The sequence below is a fragment of the Psammomys obesus genome, unplaced genomic scaffold, assembly GCF_907164565.1.
Source record: "Psammomys obesus unplaced genomic scaffold, mPsaObe1.curated_primary_1811, whole genome shotgun sequence".
Classification (NCBI taxonomy): domain Eukaryota; kingdom Metazoa; phylum Chordata; class Mammalia; order Rodentia; family Muridae; genus Psammomys; species Psammomys obesus.
This window is the reverse complement of record NW_026596152.1, coordinates 7,455,680-7,470,594: the sequence shown is the minus strand read 5'-3', so window position 1 is coordinate 7,470,594 and position 14,915 is coordinate 7,455,680. Positions and strand designations below refer to the sequence as shown.

Here is a 14,915-nt window from a genome sequence, read left to right as displayed (position 1 = left end):
GAAAGTTTCCAGACAAACCTCTCTCCTTTCCTTGTTGTCCATGCTAAGTGAGGGGTTGTGTAGCTGGCCCAAGGAATCGAGTGCTATTTGGTAGGACAGGGTTTCTCTGTGTAGCCCTGGCTGTCCTGGAACTCACTCTGTAGACCAGGCCTGCCTCAAACTCATAGATCTGCCTGCCTCTGCCTCCTGAGTGCTGGGATTAAATATGTGCACCACCACAGCTAAGCTCCCTCTTTGCATTTAAAAATATACTCATCTTATAATTTAAAAGCACTGTACACAAGCTTCTGAAAATACATATATAAACAACATCTTTATTGATAGGCCATTAGAACAGTCAAATTTAGTTTCTAGGTATCAGGACATTCAAAATGAAGTAATTAAAACTTCCAAGATTCATATTGGAAAACAAACATGTAGTTATGTTGAACACAAGACATAAAAGGGTCAAACACTGAAATACAAAGGGCCAGAGTTCCCAGAGAAACGAACTTAAAGCCAACCCCTCGGAGCGACTTAAGCTGCAAACTCTAGTCTCTGGAACCATACAATGGATCCTGTTTAATACTATGCAGAAGGAAACCGCAGTTTCTGCAGCATCTCAAGGAGAGTGAGAATGGCAGCAATGGAGGCAACCCTAGAGATCCTGAAGCCTCGCTATAATGGACCAGAGAACAGCACTGCCTCAGCTGAGTCCATAAACCAAAGGTGATCAGAATGACTTAAGATGTTTACTCCGACTGATGCATGGCTCCGTCATTAAAAATGTGTTTTTAAAAATACACAATAAATACTAGTTTTGTAGAGAAAGAATGAACGTTCTTGAGAGCACATATGAGCAAGTGGGTGGACATGGATAGTTGGGTTGTCTATAGAGTTAATGTGTGCCAGGTCTTGCTATTTATGTAATGCAGTGTTTTGAGAACACACATTTGCTAAATGGGAATGTGAGAAATCAGACTCATCTTTCAACAGCTCACAGTGGTCTTATTTCATCAGTCAGGTTTTGGCCTACAGTTGAATTGTTTCACCTAACCTTTGAGGATACTGAGAAGGTCCTAATAACTGCGAACATCCTCTCCGAGATATAGAGTAACATCTGAGGCTAGAACACTTCGATGCTTCATGCCTCCTCTCTGGTTTCCCCACTCTACTGCTCTCAATATCCTGTAACCTTAAAATCAACTAGATTGAGAGGACACTGAGATTCTGGGCACTTGCAGTGGGAGTCCACTCTGCGTATCAGTCTGGCCCCAGAGGGAATGCAGAATGGCTTCACTCCCCAGTGCAGGGCAAGTTCACCATCACATTTTTTCTACTCCACCTGACTTCTCACTGGTTTTTTTCTGCATTCCTGACTCCTTGACAGGGGTGGTCTAGCACAGGGCCAAACAGCAAGTATTACAAGATTTAGGATATGATCTTCTCTGAATCAAATATGTCCTTCCAAAATTCAAGTGCTGAAACTTATCACCAGGGTGATGGTAGTAAGTGGGACTTTTGGGAGGTGATTAGATCATGCCAGATCCTTCTGAAGGGGATGAGCATGTGTAGAAGCATCAGAAGACACTCTGGTTCTTCCCTCAGCCTGTGAGGATGAGGTACCTCCTGTGAACAAGGAAGCAGCCACCCCTCAGACCCAAACTTTCTGGTATCTTGATCTCCAGTACAAAGTTTCAAGCCTGAGTTTGAATTTTCTCTAGGATCATGAAGTACAGATCTGTTGCCTACAGGGTATTCATGTTTATGATGTGGGTTACAGCAGACACAGTCTCTGAGCAGCTACTCAATTCTGATGGTGCACGCAAAAGCAGCTACCCATGTCAACACTGGATGTAGTTGAGTTCCAATAGAATTTGTAGAAATAGATGGTGGCCAGACTTTGCCAAATCCTTCTCTTAATGATGCTACATTGGTTAAAGTAATGGAGTGTTGAGCACCTTTCTTGGGCCAGTCCTTCTCCTAGTCTGACTTCAACCCTGTACTGGCAAGTTCTGTCAACTTGACATAAGCTAGAGTCAGCTGAAAGCAGGGAACCTTATTTGAGAAAATGCCTCCATTAGATCATTTTCTGAACTAGTAATTAACGTGTGTGTGTGTGTGTGTGGGGGAGGTAGTCCAGTCCATTGTGGGTGGGGCCATCACTGGCAGGTGGTCCCAAGGTCTGTAAGAAAGCAAGCCATGGCAAACAAGATAGTAAGCAGCACCTCTCCATGGCCTCTGCATCAGCTCCTGACTCCAGGATCCTGCTGTTTGGGTTCCTGTCCTGACTTCCTTCAGTGACGGACTACAACGTGGCCATATAACATAAATAAACTCTTTCCCCCCTAATTTGCTTTTGGTCATGGTCTTTCACTGCAGCAATAGAAACCCTAACTGAGACAGACCCTAAACTAAGCCTTTCCACCCAACTTAACCTGAAGTGAGTTTCTGAGCATTCCAAAAATATCTTTATGAAAACCGAGTCCCTTTACCCTTGTTTCCTGTGATTCTGTCCCTTCTGAATTTATACTCCATTCACCCATCAGACAGTGCTTTCCACCCGCACTGCTTTTTTACACTAGCTCCCCAGCTTGCTTTAGGCAGAAACTGCAAAGTCTACTGAAATGAACAGCAGAGGGAGGGTGTGCGGTCTGCATGAAACTGGCCTCCATAGGTTCCCAGGGACTGGCGTTACTGGAAGTATGGGCTTGTTGAAGTAGGTGTGGCCTTGCTGGGAGAAAGTGCATCACTGGGGGCTGGGCTTTGAGATTCCAGAAGCTCAAGCGAGGCCTAAAGGCTGTTTCTTTCTGCTGCCTGTAGATGTAGATGTAGAATCTCGGCTACCTCTCCAGCACCACATCTTCCTGCCATGCTTCCTACCATGATGAAATTGGAATAAACCTCTGGACTATACGCCAGACACAATTAAATGTTTTCCTTTATAAGAGCTGCCATGGTCAAGGTGTCTCCCCACAGTCTAACTTGACAGAGGTCAAGGGCATAAACTGGAATGGTATAAGAAGAAACTAAAAACCCGAGATTACCTTTTCCTCGAATTTTATTATCATCTGACTTCTAATACAGAACAGAAAACTAAAAAACTGACATTGTGTTTTGTTTTACTAAATACTTAATTGAGCTTTTTTGTGTTTCCCATCCTCTCAATGGTTTTTGGTCACTTCCAACAGTTACACTAATAGATCACTATGATTTCGTGGCATGTTTACTTAAGAGATCAGGGATAGGGGGTGGGGAGATGGCTCAGCGGTTAAAAGCACTCACTGGCTGCCCCTCCAGAGGAACTGGGTGCAATTCCCAGGACCAACATGGCAGCTCACAACTGTAACTCCAGTTCCAGGGGATCTGACACCCTCACACAGATAAATATGCAAGCAAAACACCCTTGCATACAAAAGCTAAATAAATAAATAAATAAATAAATAAATAAATAAATAAATAAATAAATGAATGAATAAATAAATAAATAAATAAATGAGAGCTCAGGGACAAGGACCACCTAATATATGGAAGATAATAATAAAATAATGTGAGTAAACATGAAAGCCAGATAAGTGGGAAAAAGAAAGATGTTTGTCTTTAGGTAAGTCACCTCAGGGCTGTCCTGTGAGTTTTTCCTACAGGAAAGGATACCATGGCACCTCACAGTTGTTTAAGCTTTCCTCTTGACTGAGACCCTAAATAAAACGGTTCATTGACTCCTATAAGCTTTTTGGATATACTCAAATTGCAATCCCCCTAGAGAGTTTTCTAAAAGCCACAGCGCATAGTTCACAGAATTTAGCAGAACAAACTCTCCTTGATGATATGATTATAAAAAACCAAGGGCTCAATGAATGCCAGAGGTGAGGAAAAAGGACCTTGGCTATACACTGGACTAGTGAGATCATATACACATACAGACGCCCCTACGGTCACACTGTGGACATTCTCTTTAAACATTCAAATATCAAACACTGATAAAACCAACTTACACTTCCCAAAACTCAGCACATTTTCAGGCCTGCTCTTCAGTGTGAATTCTTTGATGTCGGGTGAGGGATGAGCTGCACTTGAAGCTCTTCCCACATTCATTACATCGAAACGGTTTCTCTCCAGTATGAGTCCTCTGGTGTTGAATAAGAGCTGATGAATGAATAAAGGCCTTGCCACATTCACCACATTTATAGGGTTTCTTTCCGATGTGAATTCTTTGATGTTTAGCGAAATTTGAGCTCCGGCTAAATGTTTTCCCACATTCATGACATTCATAGGGCTTCTCACCCGTGTGGATTCTCTGGTGCTGAACAAGGTGTGTGCTCTGACTGAAGGTCTTCCCACACTCGCTACACTCATAGGGCTTCTCTCCAGTGTGCACCCTCTGGTGCTTAGTAAGAGACGAGCAATGGCTAAAGGCTTTCCCACACTCCTGACACTTATAGGGCTTCTCTCCAGTATGGGTTCTCTGGTGTTTGATGAGGGCTGATGAGTGAATGAAAGCCTTATCGCATTCACTACACTCATAAGGCTTCACTCCAGTATGAATCAGCTGATGCTGTGCAAGATGTGTGGTCCGGTTAAAACCTTTCCCGCACTCGCTGCACTCGTAAGGTCTCTCTCCAATGTGAATTCTCTGGTGTACTGCAAGAGATGAACTTTCTATGAAGGTTTTCTTGCATTCACTACACTCAAAGAGGATTCTAGTGTGAGTTCTCTGGTGTTTGGTTAAGTTGGCTCTGTGGCTAAAGGACTTCCCGCACTCCCCGCAGCTGTAAGGCTTCTCCCCAGTGTGCACTCTCCGGTGCCGGGTGAGCACTGACCGGTAACTGAAGAGTTCGCCACACTCATCACACTTATGAGGCTTCTTCTCTTTATAAGGTCTCTGCTTTTTCATCATGTTTGATTTCTGCTTCAGTCTCTTCCCAAGCATATGAAAGTGATAGGATCCTTTGGGAACTCTGTCGTCAGTCATAAGGAGTGGCTTCTGACTGAACTTTTTCCAATAAATATCACACCTACTTTCCTTTTCCACAGGCGGGGAGTTCAAGTGAATGAACGTTTGTCTCACGTGCTTCTCCTGATTTCCTCGATGATGCTCTAACTGAAGCTCTCGTTCAGGAGCTGTGTCTAAGCTGGCGTCAGAACCAGTGTTTTGAGTCAGCTGGTAGGATTCTGCTTTCCAACAGTCTTGCTCTGAAGTTGCATCTTTGCCCTCAGGTCTAGTTTCCACTTCTGGAAAGACATTGTAAATGCAAATTTTCTTTGTTTTCTGTGCTTAACAAAAACACAGTTCTATAACAGGTGAGAATTAATGAAGATGAAAGCATGCCTTTGTGGAATTAGTAGATCTGATACTCTTATTAGATAGTTTGCAAAAAGTAGGAAACTGAAGGAAATAAATATGAAAATGAAATGACTATATCTAGGAGAATCAGATGGGGGAAAGATAATCAAGAAATATAACAGAAGATGGGAAAAAGATGGAAAAAAATGTGTCAGTGGAGAAGCAGGCAATGAGTCCATTAGATCTGGACAGGAAAAAAACCACATTTTATAGAATATCTTCTGCTATAGTAAATATCCAGGAAATGACATACAGAGATACGTATAGCTAAGCATATATATTTACTAATATGTAGTATAATATTATGTTATTATAAGTATTATTTAGCATGGTAATTAATTAAAATAGTATTCTACTTAAACATAGGCAAATGTGCCTAGAAAGAAATTCAGACATGTGTAACAGTTATGCAAAGGCAGCATTACAAATCAGTGACAAAAGATTACTCAATAAATGAGGCTGTAAGCATGAAAAAGATCCCATTTCATATCATTTACAGAAAGAAATATCAGTGCAACAAAACTTGCTTATATTGTAACAGATTCAGATTATCTTCCTGACACTGGTAGGGCAAAACAATCCACAAAAAGTAAACTTAAATTAGTAAGGGCTGGGGCTGGGGGGATGGCTCAGTGCTTGAGGGCATTTGCTGCTATGGTAGAGGGCCCAGGTTCAGCTCCCAGCACCCACAGGGAGGCTCAGTACTACAGGGTCCTGCCCTCTCACCAGGCCCACACTCACACACGGAGAGTAAAAATAAATGTTCTTTAAAGACTTATTTTAATTGTGTGTTTGTGTGGGTATGTGTGTGTGTGAGCCAGATGCCCACAGTGGCCAGAGGCATTGGGTCCCCTGAAGCTGGAGCCACAGGCAGTCGTCAGCTGCCTGACATGGGTGCTGGGAATCAAACTCAGGTCTTCAACAAGATCAGTTAACTTTGGAACCATCTCTCCAGCCCTTAAGAGAATGAGTAAGAGAGAGGCATGTAACTCAAGGATAGAGTGCTTGTCTAGCCTGTACAAGGCTTTGGGTTCCAACCCCAGGACTAAAAAACAGAAATCAGCAAATCTGACCTTAAAATTTTAAAGTTTAATAAACTAAATATGGGGAGGATTAAATATGCCCCAAACTGGAAGAATCAGTTCCTCCTTATTTTGCCACACCACCACTCTCATATATTAGAATCTAAAATATGCAAAGAGCTACAACAAATCAAAAATACTTGAGTAGACAATAGTCACAAATGCTCACACACTTCCCACTTAGCACTCAGAGAAATGCAATTAGAAACGTGAAGTGGAAACAAGATGGACAGAGCCACTAGGTCAGCTGGTGGCCAAGATGGGGAAGGCCCTTAACAAATCTGTTAACATTGTGTGTGACACCCTTTTTTTTTTTTTTTTTTTGTGCGGGGAGGGTTTCAAGACAGGATTTCTTTGTGTATTCCTGGCTGTCCTGGACTCACTCTGTAGACCAGGCTGGCCTTGAACTCACAGAGATCCACCTGCCTCTGCCTCCCAAGTGCTGGGATTGAAGGTGTGCGGCAAAGTATGTGACATTTTAAGACCCATATATCTTTTCCAGCCAGCTTTAAGGTCAGTTCTCAAGAGGAACATGAGTAATAAAAGACCGTCATGCAACTCTGCTAATGGCCAAAAAGTAAAAACAAACCATCCAGTTTATTCACACACGGCACTTACTCCACATTCCTTACTGTCTAAAAGAAAAATGTACAATTTGCTACATATTAATACAGACTGATAACAAAATCAAACAGTGGAGCTTAAAATAGATTACAGAAGAAAACTGTCACAGTAAGGTACACAGTTTCATGCACATACGCCTGTGCATACATATACCTGTTCACACAAATGTGAGAATGAGTCACTCCAACACTAAGACAAACTGGTTACTTCTACAGAGTGAAAGAATGAGAGGGCTTTATCTGAATCTCTAAATTTTCATTTCTTAAGAAGTAGAAGATATCACACACTCAGAGGAACGGCTAAAATAAAAACAGATGATATTAAGTGTTGATAAGCATGTGGAAAAACTGTAAGCTGCAACTTCTCCCAGTGGAAGTGTAATTGGAAATATTTTGTAAACACCTTTGGCAATATCTACATTTTACACACACACACACACACACACACACACACACACACACACACACACACCCCACATATATGTGTTCATCAAAAGACACATGAAAGACTGTACACAGGAGTAGTGTTAGAACAACCTGAAGCTCCCACTTTCCCAATGCCTGTCTGTAGGAGAATGAGTAAACTGGGATATGAAATAACGAGAGGCCACACAGCACTGATAATGAACTAATTTCAGCAGTCCGCTACGATAGGAATGCGTCTCACTGTGAAAGCTCCAAGCAGGAAGCCAGACTCAAAGAATATACAGCAAGTCCACTTAAATAGGGCTCACCACTTAAATAAGGCTGTTACCTTATAAAACTATGCTGTTAACCATCAAGACAAGGTTACTCATGGGAGAGAGGCGACCGACCACCGCACTGCTTCTCAGGAGACTAGTGCTCTCTTCATCTAGGCAGCAGTTACCTGAACATGTTCACCTTGTTAAATATCCATAGAAACATTATAAGGCTTTCATGGTTTTTACTGTTGCAAAAAAAAAAAAAAAAAAAAAAAAAGGAGAAGAGTGTTTAGTAAAAAAAAAAAAAAAAAAAAAAAAAAAAAAAAGGAAAGGAGTGGAGAGTGAAATAAAATATCTAATTTTGATTACTGTTGTAGTATTTTATTTTGGCATATATTTAAAAGCTTCAACATTTAAAATATTTTGAAAATCAAAGGCACACAGGCATTTCTAAAAATTCTCTTTTAAGATCTGAGAAGTGTTCCTTGTTCACTCTTCTGGGTATGTCTGAAGCCCCCATCAATCCCACCTACCTGAGGAAGTACGTTTGGGAGATTTTTTCGAAAGCTTCAGTAGTTCCTTTCCATCACCAACATCATAGGCATCAGGTTTGGAAATGGGAAGCCCTGTTCATTAAAAAGAAGAGGAAATGAAGAAGTAAAATGAATGTATTCATGGTGGGTACAAAGATCTCTACTGGAGTTTAGGTCCATGTCCTTCATCTACAAAGAAGAAAGGATGTGGCCAGGCCATCTGGGTGAAGGAGGAAGGCGAGTGGCGCATGCACGCACTCTCTCGGGCACACACACCTGAACAGAAGGATGCACACAGGCTCCAATACGGGCCCCAAGCACTCCCTCTCTCTGCCCTGGTCATATCTCTGATGGAGATATGTCTATTGAATTTCCAAACTGAAAGCATCTCCTCTCTTTGCTCGGCTCTCTAATTGCAAGGCTAATGTAAGTGCAGAACTGCTGATGGCCATCTCGGCATCCCAAGTTACTAGTTCAGACGGCCGAAGACAAGCCCACAGACTGTAAACAAACAAGCGATAAAGTCCAATGACACCTTTGCCTCCCTAATCTCCCCCCTTGATGGTAGTGTGTATCAGGTTGTCATTTTGGGGACACAGCTTGGTGGCACTGTGCATGCTCAGGCAACACAGGACTCAGATTCAGCCCTCAGCACCCAGCAAAATGAAACCCTCCTTCCTCTGTGCGGAAAAGAACTAGTTCATGGCTCCTGAATGAGAAGGGAAGGCTTGCTCCTGCACCTCATTCTCAGTGATGTAGCGACAGCCCTATGCGTGGATTTCAGATCACAGGGAGAAGCTGTTCTTACAGAGTGAGACCAGGCTCCTGTAGTTCTCCAGCATCACAGCCCTGTGCGCAGGATCCAGCTTCCCCCACTCCTCCGCTGTGAAGTCCATGGCCACATCTTTGAATGTCACGGTCTCCTAAGACACAAACACACCTTTTCATCACCTTCCAGTTGCTACCTGTGGTACCTATCCTTGGTGGTCAACTGGACTACATCTGAAATTAACTATAAACCACCTGGGGACGCCTGTGAGGGTTTTTTTTTTTTTTTATTTTAATTGGATCTTTTGAGGTAGGAAGCCCCACCTTAAATCCTTATCTTGTCAGGTTTGTAGACACACCCTAAATTGGAAATAAAAGACTCAGGAAATAGAATCTTTTGCTTTTTGCCCACTTGTCCTCATTCTCACTGGCAGGCTATACATCCCGCTGCCAAGGCATTCTTTCACCAGTATCAGAGCCTGTTTCTTTGAGATCCTGACACATACTGAAGACCAGCTGTTTAGACCACTACTCCAGCCTCATGGACTGAACAACTAACGGCTGGATTCTGAGCCTTTCTGTTGAACTAACTGGATCACAGTCTCTAAGCCACACTAATAAATCTCCTTCATGCATATTCCTTCTATCAGTTCTGTTCTTCCAGAGAACCCTGATTAATAGAACACCCCTTCCTTTCATTCTCTTCCTAAGGAAGTAAAGCATGAGGCCAAGATACTCCCAACAAGGGAAGTGGTGGGTTTGCTAATAGTGTCTGATCTCAAATGGTCTGTGTGCTTTCACTGAGTACCAGGCACACTTTAAGACTCAACATGAAATAAGACCTAGTTTGTACCACTGGGAAACTATCATTTTTCTGTAAAAAAAAAAAAAAAAAATTAAGATATAGGTGGTGAGAAAAAGAAGAATGTCTGCATACTTCTATAAGTTTTTAATGAACAAAAAAATCATGACTCAGTCTTCAGAAGAAGAATACAGAGGTTGCAAACAGAGAGGTCACAGAATGAAAAATCTGACAGTGAACAGCAAATCCAGCAAAATGTGGAATTAATTCAAGGTAAAGGGCAATTAAATTAGAAAATATGAAAAACTGATCAAGTTTACAGATGTAACTCAAAGGTGCACATGAAGAAAATGCCATTAGGTTATATCTTTATTAAAAAAGAACAAAAAAATAAATAAAAGGAGATGGCTACATACTGATACAGACCACACCCCCTTTAAGTAAAGTCATAGGGAATGGGCATAATATTTCAAGTTTATTGAAGCAAACATGTAAGAAATACTTAATTGAACAAAAATCACCTTCTACTTAAACATTTATGAAGTTTTTGCAAAAACCAACAAAGTCGATTTTAGTGAATTCCCAAGTAGAAATAGTCTAAAGCTATGGCTGGCGAGAACTGCAAAACTATATTAGAAAATAAAAATAAAGAGGCAAAATGCAAAGCCTGATACTAAATAGCTAAAAGCGTTGGAGATGCACAGCAATCTTGAAATTTCTTAGATTTTTAAACTTTTACTGTATTTTAGAAGTAACATAAATATAAGAGAAGAACATACAAATCATATCAAAGAATAAGAACAAACTCATAAAGAATTACAGGACAAAAGCAGAAACGTTATATCCAGAAAAATAAGGCAGCTGGGAAAAGCCAAAGGTCACTGTATTGTGTCAACATTACTGTCCCAATTCTAGAAATGAGATTAATGCGATGAAAAAAATGTTAACTTCCGGAGGTCGGGTGAAATGGAGAGAAGAGATCTCCGTGTTTTTTGTAACATTTCCCATGTCTGAGTTTTTCTCAAAGTAAAGTTTCCAAAAACAATTTGAGAATTTAGAAATAAAATTATCATCTTTGAAAATGAAATAACAGGCACTGTACTCTCCTACCTCCCAAGCAGTCAATAAAGAGATAAGACATATATATATATATATATATACATATGTGTATATATATGTCTTATATATATAATAAATAAATAATATATGTGTGTACATATGTCTTATATATATTTTATATCATATATATTTTATATCATATATATATATATATATATATATATATATATATATATATATATGGCCTGGAACCCAGAATCTAGATACACAGAGCTCAGTGAACACACCACAGTGGTGTGTTCATTGATGATAACTGCTCATCAATCAAGAAAGCCCACCAATAAAACAGAACAGCAAAAACGAAAATGGTGGTTGTAGGCAAGGCAGGAAAAACTCAATAGGAAAGAGAAAGCACAGGGAATAGAATTATGTGACAAGAGACGTTTTAACTGCATACTAACTGTGAAGAAGCACTGTTTCTTAAAAAAAATATTTTAAAAACCTATTTACAGAATAGGTTAACCCAAATACCCCAAGGTTGAAGATAGGGAGAGAAATCGAAGGAAATACAGTGCACCACATATCTGGATTCAGTATTATAAAATCAGCAAAACACAGAAAAATATTCCAGACAGTGATCCTCCGTAGAAAGAGATAAGGGGCATATTTGGGGTGAAGTTTTCATACCTATATATTTTTTATATTCTGTGCTGCTTATTAAATCAATAAAAATGAAAATTAATATTTTTCTAAACCTAGTAAGAAAAAAAACATTAAGAAACCTAATCAACTCCGATGGATTGTATACAAAAGTTCTAGTATTAGCGTTAAATAAAATCTAATAAAACTGAAAAGGACAGACTTAAAAAATATCCATAAAAGATCCAATCCACCATGACAACACAAGAGTCTTCAATCTAGTATCTATCTATGGCCATGCATCGACTATTAGCTCTCCTTTTGTGCTTCTGTCTGGGTCACTCAAGCCTGTGGAGATCACGTAGAACTGATTCTGTCCTGGGGTCGCGGGTAGAATGTGTCTATGTATGTGTGTGCAGCTACACTTCACAAACAATTACTTTTGGCTGACACCGATAGCAGTGTAGAAAAAAAGCCTTTTCTGCACAGCTGGAATCAATCCCAGCCCTAGGAGAACAGCGAACCTTCAGCCTTGAAGATGTAAACCTCCATTTGCTTGACGACGGTGCTAAAGGAAAAGCCCGCTTGAGAGCAAAACTCAGCTGTGGAAAAAGGTGAACAAAATGGACAAGTCTGGTTCTTCACGTTACTGCCTAAGTCCTTTATCTAACCTAGCCAAACCTGCATCTTCAGGTAGGGCGGTCAGTGAAGACATCTATTTGCACAAGCCAGCTTAAGAATAAAGCCCACAAGACTCACAGGGCAGCTGAGAAAAACTGCTATTTTTCCCAGCACTGCATGTAGAAGAGGCTGACTGACACTCTTTGGGCTGAGAACGCAGCATGAAGACAGTAATTTTGTGCAGCCACCATCCAATCCATAGCCAATAATTCTCCCTCGACACACCTGCTTTGTGGGAGGAGCAAGAAGTAATAATAGCAAACTGTAGACCTAATACTTCCAAGTGAGAGGAAACTGCGGACCCAACACCTCAAATTCATCCCTAGGAAGGACTGGTTCCTAGCCCTGAGTTTTAAAGCCTTCATAGGCTTTCCTTCTCCAGGATCAGTTTTAACTGCATATGTGTTATCATTCTAATCACTTCCATATTTAAGGTGTTTTCTTAAGTTCCTACTTACAGTCAAGCGTGTGCTGCCTCTCTTAGAGAAATTCTAGTTTCAAGAAGGACGTGCTATCTTACCCTTAAAATAGCTTCCTATATTACCAAATACATAAATTAGCATCATAGGGGAAAGAAGAAAAATGTGGCTTGCCTGCCTTTAGAGAGACAATAAACACTAGCTGGGGAACAGAGGTACTATGGGTAAGTAGAAAATATTTCCTTCTGAGTCTATCAGTGTCTTAGAATTAGAACTCAGGTCTGTAGATGGGCTCTGCGGACAAAGAAACCCCACCTAAAAAAGGGATCTTACTTACCCAAGGAGACTCACCTGGGATCTGGCTGCGAGTCTCAGAGGCCCGGCCTCTCCTTCTGCACTCTTCTCTTGGGAAAGGAGGGACTCCCGAGACGGAGCTAAGGACAAGAACGCAGTAGTGACAGGACCTAGACCCACGCTGCTCCTCAGACTATAATCCAAACCCGACCAAACGTCGCACCAAATGCGCTCCCTGTCAACAAGGGCTGCAGGGAAAGCAAAGCGCCGCTTTCCAGGACTGTGGGAGATGCCCACCCTGTTTAGTAAGCAGCCCTGGGCTTAGATGCAGTTGCTTGACTTGTACTGCCTCCCAGGAAAGAGAACTCGACGCTCTACAAACCAGAACAAATAAATTCCCATCATAATCTACCCAAAGCAGGCTCAGTGGTTTAAAAAACAAAACAAAACAAAACAAAACAAAACAACTTCCTCTTAAAGCTTACTCAAGATGTAGATTGCTAGATCTCACCTCGAAATTATGACTAGTTGAGTTTGAGGTGACATCTAGACATCTGACCAGCACTCGTGGAGGCAATTCGGGTATAGGAGGCCACAGAACAAAGTTCAAGATAACGCTGGTCTTGTGGTCTGACGCGAGCCCTAACTTCCGTGCCCGTTAAAAAAACACAGGTTGTGGGCGACCTGAATTGAAACAGCACGCTAACTGTGGAGAAATCGGGATGACGCGTGGACAAATATTTTTGTCAGCTACAAAGCTGAACTCTTGTGTCCACGATGGAAACCAGTGTGGGGCAATAATCCGGAAGAAGTTGTGACTAAATTGTGACAATGTCCTCCCTGGGTGTGTGTGTTCCACTGTGTATCACACTTAAGTGGAATGGGGACTGACCCCCCCCACTGGAGGCCCCGCAACTTCTCGGAGCCTGCCTCTCCTCAAGACAGCGTTGGCAAGCCGCGGTCCTTCCCCAAGAAGCACCTAACCCAAGGCCACGGTGGGTGGGTTTTCCCTTCAAAGGGAAGAACGCCACTCTTCCACGATGTACACCAACCCGTGAGCAAGTCTACCTCTTCTCTGGGGCGCTTCGGCCAACTCCGTCTCCATGGTCACCACCTCTTCCAAGTCCCCAAGCTCCCGCTCTTCTCTGCTTCTAGCAGTCAGACGGCCAAGGAGCCTCGAAGGGCTTCTCTCCTCTTGGGCATGCGTTGCTCAGATCACGTGGGACCCGGAGACCAGGGACAGCATCCTGAATCTGGATCCTCACCTGCCTATCCCTTGCGCCTGGAGCTGTCCCTAGGGGACCGAGCCTCTGAGAGACGGCACAGGGCACAGACAACCGCTACTCGCGCTCCAATCTTGTCTGCACCCGAGTCCCGCGGAGCGATTCGGGCCGGCGCGTGATGCTGAGAGGGGCTGAAGCTCAAGAACGACGAACTCCGGTCCCGCTTGCCGCGGAAGGACCACTGGATCACCGCCGAGGTAGACGGACGACTGTGGCATCCCACCGAGCAACTCGCCTCTCATCCCTGGCCTGACAAAGGCTACGAACTTCTAGGGTTAGCCCGAGTCGCGCATGCGTGACATTCTGCGGAGGGGGCGGTAGGGGGCGCTGGCAAGGCCAGGAACTACGACTCCCAGAAGCTCCTGCGCGCTGCCAGACCTCCCTGTTTCTTGGCAGGTTGGGATCACGAGTGGCTCAGGGCACAGCCGAATCCTTCCCTCTCGCGAGAGGAAGGGGTGCAGCATCCGTGGTTAGATCCCACAGTTTAGGTGGGACGTGGGGCGGCGCGGACTCCGCGACTCTGTCTGTGGCCTCGTCGGCACAGTTGTCTATATGCGGCTTCAGCCCAAATTTCTTTACTGTAGGCATAAGTATGTGGCTTTTAGCTATAGTTTTGCCCTCCTCAGATTTATCCTTCAAACTCAATGAAAGCTGCATTTTTTATATCAGGATCCTGGCAGCGTACTCAGTAATGGCCTTGTATCCAGAGACTGTTCGTAATCCTCA

The 14,915-nt window shown here is 42.6% G+C and overlaps 1 protein-coding gene across 1 annotated transcript; it reads right to left on the bottom strand.

Annotated features, from left to right (window-relative positions):
- Window positions 1-3,764: 3,764 nt before the first annotated feature.
- On the bottom strand, window positions 3,765-14,426 carry Znf286a (zinc finger protein 286A). The gene is made up of 5 exons (XM_055594310.1): window positions 13,975-14,426; window positions 12,964-13,046; window positions 9,053-9,167; window positions 8,245-8,337; window positions 3,765-5,211 (listed from the first exon to the last, which is right to left on the bottom strand). The coding sequence occupies exons 1-5, from the start codon at window positions 14,009-14,011 to the stop codon at window positions 3,998-4,000; spliced, it is 1,542 nt and encodes a 513-aa protein (XP_055450285.1). The 5' UTR covers window positions 14,012-14,426; the 3' UTR covers window positions 3,765-3,997.
- Between the last annotated feature and the right edge of the window lie 489 nt (window positions 14,427-14,915).